This window comes from Canis lupus, chromosome 12 (genome assembly GCF_003254725.2).
Source record: "Canis lupus dingo isolate Sandy chromosome 12, ASM325472v2, whole genome shotgun sequence".
Taxonomy (NCBI): Eukaryota; Metazoa; Chordata; class Mammalia; order Carnivora; family Canidae; genus Canis; species Canis lupus.
The window spans coordinates 44503987-44523388 of NC_064254.1; the positions used below are offsets into that span (position 1 = coordinate 44503987).

Genomic DNA, 19402 nt, shown 5'->3' on the forward strand with positions numbered 1-19402 from the left:
ACCCTGGGCCGAAGGCAGGCACTAAACCGCTGAGCCACCCAGGGATCCCCAAACCTCAGTTTTTGAACGTCAGAATGGGGTAAATAGAATGTAGCTCAAAGTAAAACTGTTGTCAATGTATATTGGCAATCAAAGCTATAGGTACATATAACTCAGTCTTGCACTAAATTACTGGGGGCTTAAAAACTATTTTGGAATGAAAAAACAAAATTAAGGAACTACCTGGGTAGCTCAGTGGTTAAGTGCCTGCCTTAGGCTCAGGGTGTGATCCCAGAGTCCTGGGATCGAGTCCCACATTGGGCTTCCTGCATGGAGCCTCCTTCTCCCTCAGCCTGTGCCTCTGCCTTTCTCTTTCTCTGTGTCTCTCATGAATAAATAAAATCTTAAAAAAGAAAAGACAAAATTAAGAGACAATGAAATGGTGTTTTCATAAATTAATTTATTAACAACAAAATACTCATTAAAGGTCCACTGGGTACAAGGCAGTATGCTAAGATTTGTGGATAAATTAAACAGGGACTATGGAGGGACAGGAGGAGGCTGTTTTAGAGCTAAACTTCAAATAACAGATGCTGTAAGAGAAGGATCAGAGTTTAGAAGAAGAATTCATTTGTAGCTGGAGCAATGAGGAAGGCTTCCTGAAACCAGTGGCATTTGGGGCAGACCTTGGAGGACAGGTGGGAAAATGCTGCTGGCACTGCTTCCTGAAACCAGTGGCATTTGGGGCAGGGAAGAAGGGAATGGATGCAGCCAGGAGAAGGCATCCTAGGAGAGAAACGGGAGCCCCACTATCCTATTGATGGTGTCACTTGCACAGGAGGCTGCAGTCCCAGCCCCTGAAACTGATGGTTCTTGATCTCTGCCACATAGGACAATGTGCCCTAGTTTTCTGCCTCATGAGCCTTTGGGACTCTGCCCCAAAGAAGCTATCCGATTCTGACAGCTAAGGCAGAGACTGGTTGGTTTGCTGTTGCCTCAGTGCGGGTGGTTCTGCTACCCTGCTCTCTGATGGCTTCACTGCTCCCTGCTGACATGCGTACAGGCTCCAAGGCTGGGGTGATGGATGGTGTCCACATAAACGAGCGTGTGCCGCTGAAAGCAATGCACAGAGTTAGGGGACGACTAATGAATCTCATCACAGATGGTCAGATTATGTCATTGAGAACTGAACTGCCTGAGGATGAGGATTGTACACACAGCAGTAAAGATGGTTTGCAAAATAGTTCATATTATGAGTAATAATGAGACTAGCAGCTGAAAAAAAAATCAATGAAATCAGGAAATATTTTTCTGACGCTGTGAGATGGAGTTAATCACACAGCTACCAGCCTGCCTGTGTGCTGCTAGAGTTGCGTTTCCCCCACTGCACTGTAGTCCTGTTTTTTTTTTTAAATAAATTTATTTTGTATTGGTGTTCAGTTTGTCAACAAACAGAATAACACCCAGTGCTCATCCCGTCAAGTGCCCACCTCAGTGCCCGCCACCCAGTCACCCCCACCCCCAGCCCACCTCCCCTTCCACCACCCCTAGTTCGTTTCCCAGAGTTGGGAGTCTTTCATGTGTAGTCCTGGTTAAACCACCCTTGTGGGGGCACCAGGCTTCCTGAGCTCCTCCATTTACAAACCTGTGGCCTCAGGCAATTCGTTTAACCTCCCTAAGCTCCAGTTTCCTCATCTGTAAACTGGCAATACTGCCTGATAGGGTGCGCCAGAGTAGTAAAGGAAATGCCTCCCACAATTAAGAACATCTCAGTCCGTGGAGCATAGCAAGGGCTTTCTCCCCCGATGCCAGCAGAACTTGCTTTCCCAGCTTCAGTTTTTTTTTTTTTTTTTTAAGATTTTATTTATCTACTCATGAGAGACACAAAGAGAAGTAGAGACACAGGCAATTGATCTGTGGCACTATTGTATTGCTACAGATTTCAGGAGAGAGAGCCAAAAGAATGAAGCTAAAACACATGCAAAAAGATTAAAACCAGTTTTGAATGCTTGGGAGCAAAGGAGGACAGGAGTTTACAAACACAACTTAAAATATGTTGAGGATGAAAAACTTACATATATATATTTTAAAGACTTTATTTATTTATTCATGAGAGACACAGAGAGAGACAGGCAGAGGGAGAAGCAGGCCCCATGCAGGGAGCCCAATGTGGGACTCGACCCTGGGTCTCCAGGACCACGCCCTGGGCCGAAGGCGGTGCTAAAGCGCTGAGCCACCCAGGGATCCCCCTCATCTTCAGTTCTTTACTCAAAGCCACCTTCCCTTTGGGGCCACCTCCCCACCAACATCCTTTAAGCCCTTCCTGAGTTACTTTTCCTCTATAGCTCTTACTGCGACTGCAGATGCTACGCATGTCCCGTATTTCTGGCTACTGGGTGCCTCCTCACGGGAATATAAGCTGCAGGAGGTGGTACCCCCGGCGCCCGGTCCGAGGTCTGGCGTGCAACGCGGACTCAGCAAATGTTTCCTGGGAGGGAGGAGCGAGCCACGTCTGCTAAGTCGAAACTACTCTTGGTCCAGTCCTATCCTTTCGAGGCCCTGTAGGGGGGACATTTCCACGGTCCGTTTCCTCCAGCGCCCAGAAGCAGAGGGAAGAAGTGAATTGAGGTAATTTTAGCAGCTCGCGAGGGAGGACCCCTTGGCCTTAGTGAACTTGCACTCGACGCGGAGGCCCCCGCCTAGATCTCTCTCCTGCGTGCCCCCCCCGCCTCCTTGCTCAGCTCATTAGTCAAAACTGGCCCGAGGGACCCGCCGCGGAGCTGGGGCGGGCAAAGGATCCTCGGGTTCCTCTTCCCTTTCGTCGCGAGCAGGGCGCGGCGCCGCAGGGCAAGCCCGGGGCTCCGGAGGCGGCCCCCGCGCCCCTCGCCGCCCGGGCTGCGGGGCGGGAGCGCGCGTCCCCGCCACACCGCGGCGCCTGGAGCGGCTCGCCGAGGCCCGGGCGGCCGGAGGAGGCGGGGCGGGGCGGGGGCGGGGGCGGCGCTCAGGCCCCTCGGAGCAGCCAGGTAACCGCGGCGGGACGGGGCGCCCGGGGCCACGCAAGCCGAGGCGCCGGGGTCTGGGGGGGCTCGGGGGAAGGCAGTCGGGCCCCATCGGGTTTGGCGGGGGCTTTTAGTCGGGGGGGATGTTTGGGAGGACGGCATCGGCAAGGGGACAGCCGGGTTTTGAGGGTGCCCGGGGGCAGGGGTGAGACCCCGTGCAGAGCAGCCCGCGGACGCCAGCGTCCCGCCCGAGGCGTACCGGAGGGGCTGGGCGCGCTGGAGCGGGGGGCGGCGCGGGGGCTTGGGCGGGTTCCCTGCCCTCGGCTGCGAGGAGGGCCCTGGGACCCCCCCCCCCTCCGGTGAGAAAACTTCCCGCGCCCCGGGCCGCCTGCCACGGCTGCGCCCTCCGACGGAGCCCCTCTGGGCGCGGGCGCCCTGCGCATCCAGGGCGGACGCTTGGCCGCTCGGGCCCGGGGCGCGCGCCCCCCGCAGGGGCAGGGTTCCCAGGATCAGTCCGGGCCTGTCAGTTCGTTCCTTTCGTTTGCACTGGGGCGCCTGCCTGCGGGGCGTCTTGCTGATTAGAGGGGGACAGCTGTTGCGTTTTTCTTCCTGTTCCATGCTTTCCGCATAATTAATTGAGGAAGACAAAAGGTGGCCTCATTGGAAACTTGTTCTGAGGCTTTGTGGTTACCGCAGCGGTGTAGAGGACTTGAGGAATCCCAGCTATTACTCAGGATTTAAAATCGTGACACAAGGAAACATTTAATGGTGTCCGGAAAGCAAAGGGGACGCGCGGGGTGGGGGACTGTCCATGCTACTCCAGGGAAAAAGCACACTTCCATATAGATAAATCCTCATGAAAGCCCCAAAGGTAAGGGGTAGTGTTTCCAGTTTGCACACGGAAAAAAAAAAAAAAAAAAAAAAAAAAAAAAAGCAACTTAGGTTGAGGTATAAGAGAAGTTCTCCAACCCAATCCCCAGTCAATAGTGGGGTGTAGGGGCCTGAGAACTCGGACTGTGAGGCCAGTGGCCCTCAGCTACATCAGGTGGGGTGCATTACCAAGAATGCAGGCAGGAAAGTGGTCTGGACCTGCCAAGCGTAGGGTCCCGAATGGGAGAGGCTTCCACGAGCTGGGGTGCCCACGTCAAGGAATTAGGTTCTGGTCAGGAAGATCATCCGGTGTTTGCGGAAGATGAGACGATATCAACAGGTACAGGAGAAGGCAGGGTTGCCCCCGGTTTATTTCTCCCTGGGAGCAAAGAAATAATACCCCTTTAAGAGGTCTTGAAACCCGACCGGGCTGGATTGCTCAACGTCCAAATAACAGGCATCCGAAAGCAGTGGGAGTGGTCACAGTCACCTTTGAGCTGGCTTGATAGAGGAGCATCCGGACAGACTTTTCAAAACAGACAGACTTGGATCCTGGCAACATTCCAGAACAGCTTTGTAAAGGAGAAAGCTCAAGACCTCCTAGGAAAGGATTTGCAAAGACCATTTATGCCAAACTAACTTCTTTCCCTTTTCTAGCAATTTACCCGGTTGCCGGTTGGGACACGCCATAGCCATCGTTTTTCAAATGTGGGTTATGAACATAGTGAGTTGCACCAGCCTTTTTTTGAAAACATGACCTTAAATAGAAGGGAGGAGAACACACCAGAGTGCGTTATATATGCAAGGGAGAATATTGTTTTCTGAAATATGAGTCAGTGTATTCTGTGTTGTTTATCCTGCCCCCTCTGCAGAGGTGTGCATCCTTACCTCTGGCTGCCCCCACTGGTCCTTCTGGCTAACGCCACTCTGGTGGGAGTCACCTTTTACTGTGCAAATTATATCATCTGCATTCTAGAAAATGTAGCCTTCCTCCTCTTCCGTTCTCTAGACCTGATAATTTGCCAGTCAGAATTCCTCTGAATCCTTTATTTTTGACCTCTTATTTATTTTTTGAAGCGTTTAATTCCAGTTAGCATACAGTGTTATCTTAGTTTTAGTACAATATAGTGATTGTACAATTCCATACATCACCCAGTAGCTCATCACAACAGGTGCACTCCTTAATCCCCATCACCTGTTTCACCAATCCCTCCACCCATCCCCTCTGGTAACCCGCAATTTGTTCTCTATAGTTAATAGTTAACAGTCTGTTTCTTGGTTTGCCTCTCTTTATCCCTTTGCTCATTTGTTTTGTTTCTTAAATTCCACATATAAGTAAAATCATATGGTATTTGTCTTTTCTCTGACAGACTTACTTCGCTTGGCATAATACTCTCTAGTTCATCCATATAGTCACAAATGGCAAGATTTCATTTTTCTTATGCTGAGTAATATTCCATTGTTTATAAACACTGCTGCTGCTTTATCCATTCATCAGTCGATGGACATTGGGCTCTTTCCATAATTTGGCTATTGTTGATAATGCCGCTATAAACATTGGGGTGCATGTATCCCTCTGAATTATTGTTTTTGTGTTCTTTGGGTAAATACCAAATAACGTAATGACTAAATTGTAGTAAATTTTAAAGCTAGATTTTAGCTTTCTTGGGAAGCTCCATACTGTTTGCCACAGTGGCTGCACCAGTTTGCATTCCCACCAACAGGGTGAGCAGGCTCCCCTTTCTCCACATCCTCACCAACACCTGTTTTGTTTCATGTGTTGTTGATTTTAGTCACACCTCTCAGGTGTGAGATATTTCATTGTATTGACTTGCAGTTGATAAGTGATGTTAAGCATCTATTCATGTGTCTGTTGACCATCTGGATGTCTTCTTTGGAAGAATGTCTATTCATGTCTTCTGCCCATTAAGTGTATTATTTGTTTTTTGAATATTGAGGTTTATAAGTTCTTTTTTTTTAATTTTTTACTTATTTATGATAGTCACAGAGAGAGAGAGAGAGAGGCAGAGACATAGGCAGAGGGAGAAGCAGGCTCCATGCACCGGGAGCCTGATGTGGGATTCAATCCCGGGTCTCCAGGATCGCGCCCTGGGCCAAAGGCAGGCGCCAAACCGCTGCGCCACCCAGGGATCCCGAGGTTTATAAGTTCTTCACGTATTTTGTTGACTAGCCCTTTATCTGATATGTCATTTGCAAATATCTTCTCCCATTCCACAGGTTTCCTTTTAGTTTTGTTGATGGTTTCCTTTGCTGTGCAGAAGCTTTTTATTTTGATGTAATCCCAATTGTATATTTTGTTTTCTTTGCTTCAAGAGACCTATCTAGAAAAGGTTGCTATAGCCAGTGTCAGAGAAATTATTGCCTATGATCTCTTCAAGGATTTTTATGGTTTCAGGTCTCACATTTAGGTCTGTAATCCATTTTGAGTTTATCTTTGTGTATGGTGTTAGAAAGTGGTCTAGTTTCATTCTTTTGCATGTTGCTGTCCAGTTTTCCCAGCACCAGTTATTGAAGAGACTGTTTTTTTTTACCCCATTGCATATTCTTGCCTGCTTTGTTGGAGATTGACCATATAATTGTGGGTTCATTTCTGTGTTTTCTATTCTGCTCTATTGATGTATGTATCTGTTTTTGTGCCAGTACCATACTGTTTTGATTACTACAGCTTAGTAATATAACTTGAAGTCCAGAACTGTGATGCCTCCAGCTTTGCATTTCTTTTTCAATATTGAATTGGCATTCTGGGTCTTTAGTTAATAGTTTAACATTTGTTCTTCCAATCAATGACTATGGACAGTCTTTCCATTTCTTTGAATCATCTTCAGTCTCTTTCATCAGTGTTTTGTAGTTTTCAGAGTATAGATCTTTGGTTAGGTCTATTCCTAAACCAGACCATTCCTGGCTATCTATTTTGGTGCAATTGTAAATGCAACTGCTTTCTTAATTTCTCTTTCTGCTGCTTCATTCTTAGTGTATAGAAATGTAACAGATTTCTGTATATTAATTTTGTATCCTGTAACTTTACTGAATTCATTTATGAATTCTAGTAGTTTTTTGGTGGAGTCTTTCAGGTTTTCTATATAGAAGTATCATGTCATCTGTGACTAGTGAAAATTTTACTTTGTCAATTAGGATGCCTCTTTATTTCTTTTAGTTGTCTGACTGCTGAGGCTGAGATTTCAAGTACTATATTGAATAAAAATGGTAAGAGTGGACCTCTTTGTCTTGTTCCTGACCTTAGGGGAAAAGCTCTCACTTTTTCCCTACTTAGGATCATATTAACTGTGGAGTTTTCATCTATGGCCTTTATTATGTTGAGGTATGTTCCCTCTAAACCTACTTTGTTGAGTTTTTATCATGAGTAGATGTTGTACTTGTCAAATGCTTTATCTGCATCGATTCAAATGATTATATGGTTCTTGTCTTTTATTAATGTGATGTATCCTGTTGATTTGCAAATATTGAACCATGCTTGCAACCCAGGAAAAAAAATCCCATGATTTATTTTTAAAAATGTTTTAAAAATAATTTATTCATGAGAGACACATAGAGGCAGAGACACAGGCAGAGGGAGAAGCAGGCTCCATGCAGAGAGCCCAACACGGGACTCAATCCTGAGACCCCAGGATCAAGCCCTGAGCTGAAGGCAGACGCCCAACCACTGAGCCACCCAGGCATCCCCCATGATTTTTTTTTTAATGTATTGTTGGATTTGATCTGCTAAAAGTATTTTATTGAGGATTTTTATGTCTGTTCACCAGAGGAATTGGCCTATAGTTCTCTTTTTTGTGTGTGGTATCTTTATCTGGTTTTGATATCAAGGTAATGCTGGCTTCATAGAATAAATTTGCAAATTTTCCTTCCATTTCTATTTTTTGGAATAGTTTGGGAATAATAAGTATTAGCTCTAACTCAAATGTTTGATAAAGTTCGCCTGTGAAGCCGTCTGACCGAAGACTTTTGTTGGGGTTTTTTTTTTGACTACTAATTCAATTTCTTTGCTGATTATCAGTCTTTTCAAATTTCTATTTCTTCCTGTTTCAGTTTTGTAGTTTGTATATTTCTTTTTTTTTAATATTTTTTTTTTCAATTTTTATTTATTTATGATAGTCACAGAGAGAGAGAGAGAGAGAGGCAGAGACACAGGCCGAGGGAGAAGCAGGCTCCATGCACCGGGAGCCCGACGTGGGATTCGATCCCGGGTCCCCAGGATCGCGCCCTGGGCCAAAGGCAGGCGCCAGACCGCTGCGCCACCCAGGGATCCCCTGTAGTTTGTATATTTCTACAAACTTGTCCATTTCTTCTAGGTTGTCTAATTTGTTGGCATATAGTTTTTCATAGTATTCTTTTATAATTGTATTTCTGTGGCATTGGTTGTGATTTCTCCTCTCTCATTTGTAATTTTATTTGAGTCTTTTTTTCTTGATAAGTCTGGCTAGGGGTTTATCAATTTTCTTGACTTTTTTTTTTTTTTTTTTTCAAAGAACTAGCTTCTGGTTTCATTGATTTATTCTATTTTTTTTTCAGTTTCTATATCATTTATTTCTGCTCTAATCTTTATTGTTTACTTCCTTTTGTTGGCTTTAGGCTTCATTTGTTCTTTTTCTAGCTCCTATAGGTGTAAGAAGAGGTTTTTATTTGAGACTTTTCTTGCTTCTTCAGATAGGCCTGTATTGTGTACTTTCCTCCTAGGACCACTTTTTCTGCATCCCAAAGGTTTTGGACCATTGTGTTCTCATTTTCATTTGTTTCCATGTATTTTTTAAATTTCTTTTTTTAATTTCCTGGTTGACCCATTCATTATTTAGTAGCATGTAATTTAACCTCCATGTATTTGTGGTCTTTCCAGATTTTTTTTCCTGTGGTTGACTTTTAGTTTCATAGTGTTGTGGTCAGAAAAGGGGCATGGTATGACTTTGATCTTCTTGTATTTGTTGAGACTGGGTTTATAGCCTAATATGTGATCCCTTCCAGAGAATGTTTATTTTTGACCTAATAATGTTTTTAGTGTGACAGTGACTTGGCTCAATGCTTCCTAATGCACAGTCTCCTTTACTATTCACAGCTAGGTGGCTGTGGCTATTTACATTTTGCAAAGTGGGGTTCCCAAAGCTAGGGGCATACAAATAATTCATCACTGGTCCCTGCCCCCCATTATGGATCATCCAAAGTGTGTCCTGGCTTTGCAGAAGCATTTTACAAAGTCTCATACTATCCCTAAGGATAAAGTCGGGGAAGAGAGGATGTACAACAAGGCTCTGTCCCTGTCCCTGCACCTCTTTGATATTATTCACTGGGAGAAAGACATAGAGGGGACATATATCCGAGATGTGGCAACTCTAAATCTGGGAGGGTACTCTACGAGGCACATTTTATATCTGGACAAGAGATAATAATACAGAAGGTTGAGCTCACAGAAGGTTGAAGTTCTAGTCCTGTATTTAGGTTCATAGTCAATTTAAAAAGTAAAAGATGGATTGGCCTCCTGAGTAGCAATTCATGTGAAAAAAAAAAATTCCAGGGATTTCAATGCCCCACCCCCCCAAGCTCTGAATGGACCATCATGTGAAGTAGCAGCTCAATAGCAAACTTAGGTTGCACTGACAAGGACAGACCATTGCTTATAGACATTCGTGTGAAGCTTATTACGTGCCAAGCATATTTATGAGTGTTTTGCAGCTTTATCTCAATCCCTGTAACAAGCCCATGAAGTAGGGAATATAATCACCATTCTCATTTAACAGATAAAGAAGTTGAAGCACAGAAGGATTAAGTAATTTGCCTAAGATTACATAGCCAATAAGTAGTAGAGCGGGATTAGAACCTGGGCCCATAATCACTATCATCTACCTGACTGAATCAAGGGAGCCCAGGGTCCTTCCACCATAGCATCCCCTTCTGGTGGCCCCTTAGTAAAGGACAGAAATTAACTTCGCAGCATCCAGAGGAAGATAACTGAAGACTAGGCCATAAGAGGAACAGTGAGTGTTTAACCTGCCGGAGAAGAGCTCTGGCCAGTTATAAGGCCAGTCCTCAGATATCTGAGGAAGAGGAAAGAGGTTTGTCCGATCAAGCCAATGCTGGGTGATCTTGTGTCAGGAGTGGGGGAGGATTCTTCACCAGTGAGGTAGTATTGACTTTTATGTCTCTGAATGCCCCTTTCAATGGTTGAATTCCTCAACTTAACTAGATATGTAAGAGTAAAATACACTTTAAAAATAATTGGGAATTAATAATCTATCCTAAACATTTACGTGTGTTTATATATAAAGTACTGAATTCAAGTTTTGACTGAGCCACACATTCAGATTATGTGAAAATCAAAAGGAAAGTGCTAGCTCCCCCCCTCCCCCCCCCAAGTAGAAACTTTAATGTAGATATTTGAGAACTTTTTGTTAGGGCAAGAGATGCCAGAGGATTTCCAGGTGGGACCATGTGGGAGAGGACTGGCCTGGGGCCACTGTAAATTCAGCCCAAGAGTGGGACACCCTAGCAGCTAGATTTTCCAGAAATTCAGAGGCTAAGGTAAGAGTGAGCAGTCAGTCAGCTGAAGGAAAATGAATATCACTAAAGCACCCATAAACAGTGTGTGCAAAGACAGTTAATACAATCCTGTACTACTTTGATCTTGGTGGGGTGAGAAACTGGCTGACAGTTGGACATCAGGTAGAAAAAAAGAAAAGAGGTCAACTTTCCCTCAATCCCTGCAGGAGACCAACATGCAGCAGGACCTAGCTGGCGTAGGGCAGGACATTTAATGTTATAACCAAGTTGGAGTTTATTTTGTTTCCAGACTGCACATTTGAATTCTTTTGGGACTTTTAAGTGGTTGCTTGAGCAGAAAAGTCATAGGATCTACTCAAGTGTTCATCTGAGAACAGGGAGGGTAAATCCATTGAATCCATATTAAAAGGGCAATGGAATAGAATAATAAATTTGACATTTGATCAGGTCCCATAGTTGTGCCAGCTCAGAATATGGATTATATATGCTTGGTTTGAACTAGTGAAGAGTAATAATCTGTTTGCTTGATGTTACATGTATTTTAGACGTGGAGGCAGAAACACTTAGAAAAGGAAATATTTACTTGCCTACAGCTCAAGGGAGTCAGGCTCAGAAGACTGGCTCATCAAATAAAAACACAATAAATACTTAAGAGAAAATACTCCATAAGATTATCAGAGTTCTCAAGTGTACATTAATTAGTCTATTGTTCATGGTTGAAAGCAACTTTTGCGCATGATTACCATATTCCCCAAAGTCATGACTTATCTTTAGATATTCTGTAGCAAATAAAAAGGAAGAATATTGTTTTTCTGTAGGGAGTCCAGGTTTATGGGACATGTTCTGGGTTTTATTTTGGAGACCAACTTTCAGGCAGGATGATCATGTTATTTTTGGCTTATCTCAGGGTGCAAAGTGATTTTTCTTTCTGACCGGAGAATAAGAAATGCTTAGTCCAAGATGTGGTTTATGTATATAATGGAATATTACTCAGCCATTAGAAACGACAAATACCCACCATTTACTTCGAGGTGGATGGAACTGGAGGGTATTATGCTGAGTGAAATAAGTCAATCGGGGATCCCTGGGTGGCACAGCGGTTTGGTGCCTGCCTTTGGCCCAGGGCGCGATCCTGGAGACCCGGGATCGAATCCCACGTCAGGCTCCCGGTACATGGAGCCTGCTTCTCCCTCTGCCTGTGTCTCTGCCTCTCTCTCTCTCTCTCTCTCTGTGACTATCATAAATAAATAAATTAAAAAAAAAGAAATAAATCAATCGGAGGACAGAAATTATATGGTCTCATTCATTTGGGGAATATAAAAAATAGTGAAAGGGAATAAAGGGGAAAGGAGAAAAAATAAGTGGGAAATATCAGAAAGGGAGAGAGAACATGAAAGACTCCTAATTCTGGGAAACGAACTAGGGGTGGTGGAAGGGGAGGTGGGCTGGGGGTGGGGGTTGACTGGTGGCGGGCACTGAGGTGGGCACTTAACGGGATGAGCACTGGGTGTTATTCTGTATGTTGACGAATTGAACACCAATAAAAAATGAATTTATTAAAAAAAAGAAATGCTTAGTCCTATTAGAAAGAGGAGAAAGTCTACATTTTTTACTTCTCCTTCCTTGCAAACATGATTCTTTTATCCATTATGGTGTTGCTGAGATGTGAAGTAAAAAAGCAGAAGTTGAGCGTCTTTTTATGGGATGCTAAAATTATGGCTATTAAAGTCTGGGTAGAATTGTTGTTTGTGTCTCTGTTACCAAGATCTATGGGATTTTCACTTGACTAGAGAACATTAATAAATTGTATAACCCTTCAAGTGCAAATAATTTATAAGCTTCAAATAATTATCCTCCCCAAAGGTGCCTTCATTTTCCTCATGTCCTTGATAACAGCAAAAACAACAATTAAAGGCAAAGGCGGGGCAGCCTGAGGGAGCTGGTTCCTACAGGTCAGCTCTACAGTTGCCTAGTTGATCAAGAAAGACTTCTTTCTTCAAGATAAGTGAGGATATGTGGGTGTATACAGCACCTGTCTTTCTATAAACCTTTGTGCAGATTTTCCCCCAAATATCATTCTCTTGTAAAGAAAAAAAAAAAAAAAAGGAAAGAAACAGATGAAGACCTAAAGATCTGGAAACTGTATCCTGTAAACTGACATATATTCCTACCAGGGCTCCACTAAGATCTCCATTAAATTACTTCAACAGGAGAGGATGATTAACCCACATTTCTGGGATGCTGAAGCAGAGGCCAGGGCAACCAGAACCAAGTATGTGTTCATCTTGAACATTCATTCATTTGATATTTGCAGTTTACTCTATAACATATCTGTACATATTTAATATAAAAAATCATCTTTCAAGGCTTCTCTTAAAAGTGATGATCCAGGAGGATGATCCAGGTATGTTCTAAGACAGGGGGCTGACATCCCCAGTACCTAGGAAGGCAGAGCAGGGAACTGACTTTCTGACCCTTGCTGTGCTGGCTTGGTCCGGCTCTCTTCTGACCAGCCCCTCCCTGCAGATGAGGAGCCTGGAGCCTGCCTGGCCTTGCTCTCCCAGACTATGGTTGGCATACAATCTGGGGTTGTACTAGGTTGGCAGTTGGTGTGGTAGCTGGAGAAACTAGAAGAGACCCACATCCTAGTTTAAGAATCCCAGATTGAGAAGGATAAGATGATCATTAGAAAATGTAGCCTTCCTGTGGCTCTGTCTGGAGCTCTGCTTTAGTTTACATTTCTGTTTCTGTGGAATGGGGATTGAAACACCTGGTCCTTCTTTTGGCTTGTTTTGTCAAAAGAATGATTCAGCTCAGGGCTGTAAAGAACGGTGAGTGCTGTTTGGAGGCAGATAGCATGAGCAATAAATACAACACAGGCTTGTTTGCTAGATCATCCTCAAAGTGATTTAAGATATGGCCAGTCTCGTTCTCCTTAGCCCTATTATGCCAAGTGTTTCAACAACTCCAGTAATTAAAATGGAAAGGGTGGTTGTTTCCCTAGTACTGTTAAAATGGTAATTCACCTGGCTGTGATGTTTTATAATAGCAGCCCTATAAATTGGCAAGAGAATTCAGCGACAGGCGAAGTCTGATCCTGAGGGAGTCTGATTTATACTCTCATTATCTGAGAGATTCTGGTAATCCATGGGATGGGATTTGAAGGAAGGGAGACAGTCCTCTCGGGCTTGGGCAGGGCTCTCTGGGTGAAATGGTGACTGAGCCCTACTCTCAAAGGATGGCAGGAATCCCAAGTGGGGGTAGATGACAGTCCACACTGGCAAGTGGAATAGAGTAGGCAAGGGCTCAGAGGGACTGTCTTTGAGCTCTCCCCCACCTGGCTCCTGTGCTATAATGAGTCTCCCTTTTGTGATGAACCTGTTCACCTGTTGCCTACTTGTGTCATCGGGTTTTTGTGTCACACCTTAATCTCCCCGTGTGCATATTTGAAGGGCTGACATTTAACAGGAGAGTTCGGTTTCAAATACAAGCCCAAATTCTTTGAGGGCACAGGCCTTGACTTTTCAACGTCCACTAAATCTTTCATGGTTGAGCTCATAGTGTTTAAAATATCCTCAGTGGGCTGAATTGACCCAAACTAGTTTTAGCATGTGCAAAACTAGTGAGTGCTCTTTCTTCCTGAAGGAACGTCAGAAATGTATTTGTTGAAGATGGCATATAGTGGGGCAGATTAATGACATTTTGAAAATGGTTTTCTTTCCAGAAATATATTTATTTTTTAGGTACAGTAAAAGTGGTTGGTATAAAGCAAGTCATTTTTAATGGGCTTTCTAGGACAGTTTTTATCTAATTAATCAAAGCTGTATTAGTTTACTATGGCTGTCATAACGAAATACCAAAGACTGAGTTGCTTACACATCAGAAATTTATTTTCATACGGTTCTGGAGATTATAAGTCCAAGATCAAGGTGTCAAGGCTGGTTTCCCCTGTGAACTAAGGGAAAGATCTGTTCTGGGCCGTTTTCCTTGCTTTGTAAGTGGCCATCCATTGGCTCCTTCTTGTGGTTTTCCCTCTGTGCACAAGTGGCCTTGGTGTCTCCGTGTGTCCTTATCACTTCCTGTAAGAACATCAGTCAGATTGAATTAGGGCCTACCCTGACGCCTTCATTTTAACTTACTTTTGTAAAGACCCTGTCTTAAAATATAGCCACATTCTGAGGTATGGGAGGTAGGTATGGTAGGGCTACAGCATTTCAATTTTAGAGGGACACAGCTCAGCCTGTGACAGCACCATATCCATACTGCACTATGTATATACACACACAGGCACGCATACACAGTTTTTACAAATAGACACACATCGTTGACTTTGTGCCGCAAATGGGAAGCGACTGGGTATTAAGTTACAGAATCATTGATTCTGTAGAAAAGCAATCTTACATTGTCCCTTTCAGTCCTTTCCTTTGGTTTCAGAGAGAATGAATATGTAAGCCATTTTAGTCAGCTGTCATGTGAATGCAGGGGACAGAGGCGATGTAATGCGCACCCACGTAAGAGTATCTGCTTGCTATGAAGATGTGGATGTCAGACTGCTAACTTTCTTGCAGAGGACCACTGTTACTGCGAGGTTATCTCTTCCTCACTTAGAAGGTGCTTAAAATGACTTTTTGTTTATGGGACGCTAATTGTCTTAAAAAAATTTCCTTATTTGGCAAAAAAAAAAAAAAAAAAAAATGTTGGACAGTTCTGTTTTCCAAGGCCATGAATTTTAGCTGGTCTCCAAAAAACATTCCCCCAGGGCCTTGAGCTAGTTTTAGGAGATTATGTGCTTCCTCTTTGTGACTTTATTTTTTTAAGACTTACTTATATGAGAAAGGGAGAGAGCACGTGTGTGCAAGCTATGGGCAAAGACAGAGGCTGAGGGAGAGAATCCTCAAGCAGACACAGTGTCAGACACCGGGCTTGATCTCAGGATCCTGAGGTTAGGACCTGAGCCAAAATCAAGAGCCAGGGCAGCCTGGGTGGCTCAGCGGTTTAGCGCCACCTTCAGCCCAGGGCGTGATCCTGGAGACCTAGGATCGAGTCCCACATTGGGCTTCCTGCATGGAGCCTGCTTCTCTCTCTGCCTGTGTCTCTGCCTCTCTCTCTCTGTCTCTGTGTGTCTCTCATGAATACATAAATAAAATCTTTAAAAAAAAACAAAAAAAACCAAAATCAAGAGCCAGCTGCTTAACCCACTGAGCCACCTGGGTGTCCTGTCCTCTCTGTGACTTTAAAGGTAATCCACAAGAATGCTCTGGAAGCTTTGGAAGGATAATATGTAATGGACTTCTGCTGAAATGAGGTTGGCTAATGACAGGGACAGCAGAAGGTGAAGCTGGTCAGAAGGAGAGCTTGGGGAGCAGTCAGTGCATTTCCATGCCTGGCGGAGGTAAGGGGACCGCAGCTAGGCCAGCACCAGTATTCTCACAGCTGCCCAGGGCTCTCTCCGACACGGAGAAGGAGGATTCCTCCCAACCGAGACAGAATATTCCTTTTACCTGGAAAGGAATCACCACAGGGTCTCTTGAAAAGAGCAAAGCCAAATACAACTTGAAGGTTGGCCATAGAAGAAGGACGCACACGGGGGAGGAGTGCCTGGAAGTCCCCAAGCGGGATATTTTGCTTTGGAGAGCTCTCAATTACATTTCCCTCAGGTACACTGGGTGGAAAGTGCTGATTTTTATTATTTTCTTATGAGAAAAAATTTTAGAACTTTAAAAACTGTTGGTAAAATGTATATAATATAAAATTCACATTGTTGTGCAACCATCGCAACTGTCTCCAGAACCTTTTCATCATCTCAAAGTGAAACTCTGAATCCACTCAACAGTAACTTCCCATCCCCTGCTTCTCCCAGCCCTCAGCATCCACCCTTCAACTTTCTGTCTCTCCAAATAGGAGTACTCTGGGTACCTCATATAAGGGCAATTATGCAATATTTGTCCTCGTATGCCCAGCTTATTTCACTTAGCATAATGTTTTGAGGATTCATCCATATTGTAGCATGTGTCATAATTTCTTTTTAAGGCTGAATAATATCGCACTGCGTCTATGCACTACATTTTGATTATCCATTCATCTGCCAATCTACATTTGGATTGCTTCCAGCTTGTGGCTATTGTGAGTAATGCTGCTGTGGACCTCAGTGTACAAATATCTGTTGGAGTCTCTGCTTTCAATTCTTTGGGGAATATTCCCAGAGGCAAAATTGCCAGATTATAAAGTATTCATGTTTAAATTTTTGAGGAGCCTGCATTACTGCCTTTGATAGCAGCCGCAACACTTTGCATTCCCACCAACAACACACAAGGGTCCCAATTTCTCTACATCCTTGCTAACACTTATATTTTGTTTTTTGCTTTTTTCTGTAGAACAGCCATCCTATGAGTGTGAAGTGATATCTCATTGTGAAGCCCTGCTTTTTGATAGTTGTTTGTTTTTTTTTTTTTTTTTACTTTAGTGATTTTTAACTTTTTAAAAAGATTTTACTTAGCATGAGTGGGGAGGAGGGGCAGGAGAAGCAGATTCCCTGCTGAGCAGGGAGCCCAACATGGGACTTGATCCCAGGATCCTCTGATCATGACCTGAGCCAAAGGCAGATAGATGCTTATCTGGCTGAGCCACACAGGTACCCAACCTTAGTAAAAGCACCTATTTTTTCTGAAGGCTCAGGAATAGAGCAAAAATAAATAGATAATATTGAGGACTGAGAAAACCTGCTGTAATAGAGTGGCCAACTTGGGATTCCACTGATATGCTCAAAATCCCTAGAATTTCTTGAAGTCCACACCAAGGAAAGCAAGGTGTGTAGAAAGAGGTAGGAGTTAAACTTCTGGCATTTCTGGGGCAGAGATCCCAACCCATCATAGGTATGGCCTCGCTTTGTGGCTACAGCAGGACAAACATGTTGGGATATAGGACATACAGCATGGCATCTTGACACTCGTGTAGTGGAGTAAAGGAGTAGAGCCCTGTTTTATTATGTGACTCCTTCGCCCTATTTCCACAGTCATCCTTAATCTTTGGATCTTTAGAGTTTGTTTTAGAGATCATGTGAAGCACTTGCTCTGGTCTGCTTGGCCATTTTATTCCTCATTGTAGTTCACCAAATTGATGCTGTGGTTATAAATCATTCTCCTATGCTTGGTCAGTGTGACTCAGTTCATTACCTTTCTCATCCTTGGAGGACTGGGAAAACACAGCTTCCTTAATCTTCAGAGCTGGGGCTGAGGTGTGGTTGCTAGGAGCTGTGTGCCTGCCACCCCCACGTCTCTTTCTGAGCCATGCCTCGTCTCTTTTTGTGAAATTCGTTCCAGATGGAGGCATCTTGGCTTCCTTATGGGGTGTTTTTCTCCCCCTGTGTGAGTATGATGTTCTTCTCACTGTCCAGCTGAAGTTTCTGTTCGAATGGGAGAATTCTGTTCTCAGGTTAAGGGTCAAGTAAGAATGAAAGAAGATAATTCTGTGGCTTCTCCACAGAATGAGAAATGAGTTCAACAAGTATTTATTGCATTTCCGCTATGAACCAGGCCTTGTGTGGGTTGCTAGAAATACAGGGGAGCAAAGCAGAAGAGGCTCTGCCCTGTTGGTGCTTACCAGCGTGAAGAGAAGGGCACTGTGGACTGGTCCGCACAGTCCCAGCACAGGCTGTTCTATGGTGTAATGCAAAGATCTCTTACCATCCCCAAAGGGCTCAAGGATAGTCTTTGTATCCCAGCACCTGGGTTCATGCAGTAACCATTTGCTGGACTGAACTAGGGAGTCTGACAGAGTCAGGAAATGATAACTCTAAAAAAATTACTTTCTAGTCTACCTACTGCTATGTGGCTGCCCAGGGTATAAGTTGAGGAGGTAGATTTAAGAGTCTAAACCGCTGTCCTCTTGGAGGCACCCACTGATGGAAGAAGGAAGCCCACCTGTTATTTAAGCATCTCTCCATTTCAGATGGTGACTGAATATTTATCTGCACAAAATATAAAGTCCTGTGTCTAGCTTTGGAAGTCGTTCTTCTATCTGCATTGATTCTGATTTTAATTCTGAGGTAGTCTCCAGGCCTGGGAACACTGTCCATTCCATGCTTTGCTCCTGGAACAAGTTGCTACTATGAGGCAGAAATGTGAGGATAGACAGGAAGAAGATGCATCCAGAATTTCTCTGCCAAATGTCAGTCACCACATTTATGAAGTCTGCTGGGTAATGTTCTAGGAAATACTGAGGAATAGCATAAAACTTGGTAGTATAGAGACATTTGGGAATATGTCCATTTGAGAAGGGAACAAGTGCATGTGTATGTATATTTGTGTGTGAGTGTGTGATATCTCTAGGCTGACCTAAGTGGCCAGAGATTCAGAATTCAAAAGTAAGATGCACGCTCCAGTCAAAAGAAAGTAGTTAGGAGGAGAAGACTTCAAAGTCCCAGAAGCAAGACCTCTTCAACTGGAAGAAATAAAAATCCACACTCTGTGAAAGAAGTCGCTGATTTAAAATGGGTTCACAGAAAAGGAATATGCAAACTTGAGAATTAAAGTGATGAGTCCAAACAGAAGGGAGTGGCTCACACAGAATCTATAAAAAGGAAAAGTAAACTGGGGAAAACGTCTGCAGTTTTTTAAGCACTGCCCTGGGAGGAGACCACAGAGGCTCCAATTTTAGAAGGTAAAGCATAATTCCTTGCTGGGATGTGTTGCCTTATGGAAATGCCTTATGGAAATTCATCAGGGGCTCTGATGAATCTGACTCATAAGCTTGCAGACTCTCATCTGATCTCTGTGTGGTCCTACTCACTGAGATGCAGGTCAACTGAGTGCACCAATAGTCTTCACTTGAGGGCCTCATCACATCTCTGTGCAATGAGAGAATTAAGCTTCTAAAGATACGATTCAGATCTGACCTTGGGCTCCTTAGCCACCAGAGTGCAGGCTAACCAGGCTTTACTTTTGGTTTCTGAAATGCCTTTGCTTGGAGAGACCAAGGATGATGGCTTAAGAGAGTGACTTCTCTGTGTTTTGCTGGGGAAGTTTGTTCTT

At 43.9% G+C, this 19402-nt stretch overlaps 1 protein-coding gene across 6 annotated transcripts in view; it reads left to right on the forward strand.

Moving 5' to 3' along the window:
- The window catches only part of MRAP2 (melanocortin 2 receptor accessory protein 2), a 123531-nt gene that overhangs the window by 71809 nt on the left and 32320 nt on the right, over positions 1–19402 (forward strand). The window contains exons 1-2 of one of the 6 annotated variants that reach the window (XM_035698124.2): positions 12584–12645; positions 14808–14984. The exons of 1 other annotated variant lie outside the window; for it this stretch is intronic. Coding sequence is in view for 1 of the 5 variants with exons in the window: in XM_025444780.3 (XP_025300565.3) it covers positions 12590–12645 (56 nt within the window). In the remaining 4 variants the exon portion in view is untranslated. Of the gene's footprint in view, positions 1–2258; positions 2608–2964; positions 3003–12577; positions 12646–14807; positions 14985–19402 lie in introns of those variants that run through there. 4 more of the 6 variants (XM_025444783.3, XM_025444781.3, XM_025444780.3 and 1 more) reach the window with 4 other exon arrangements.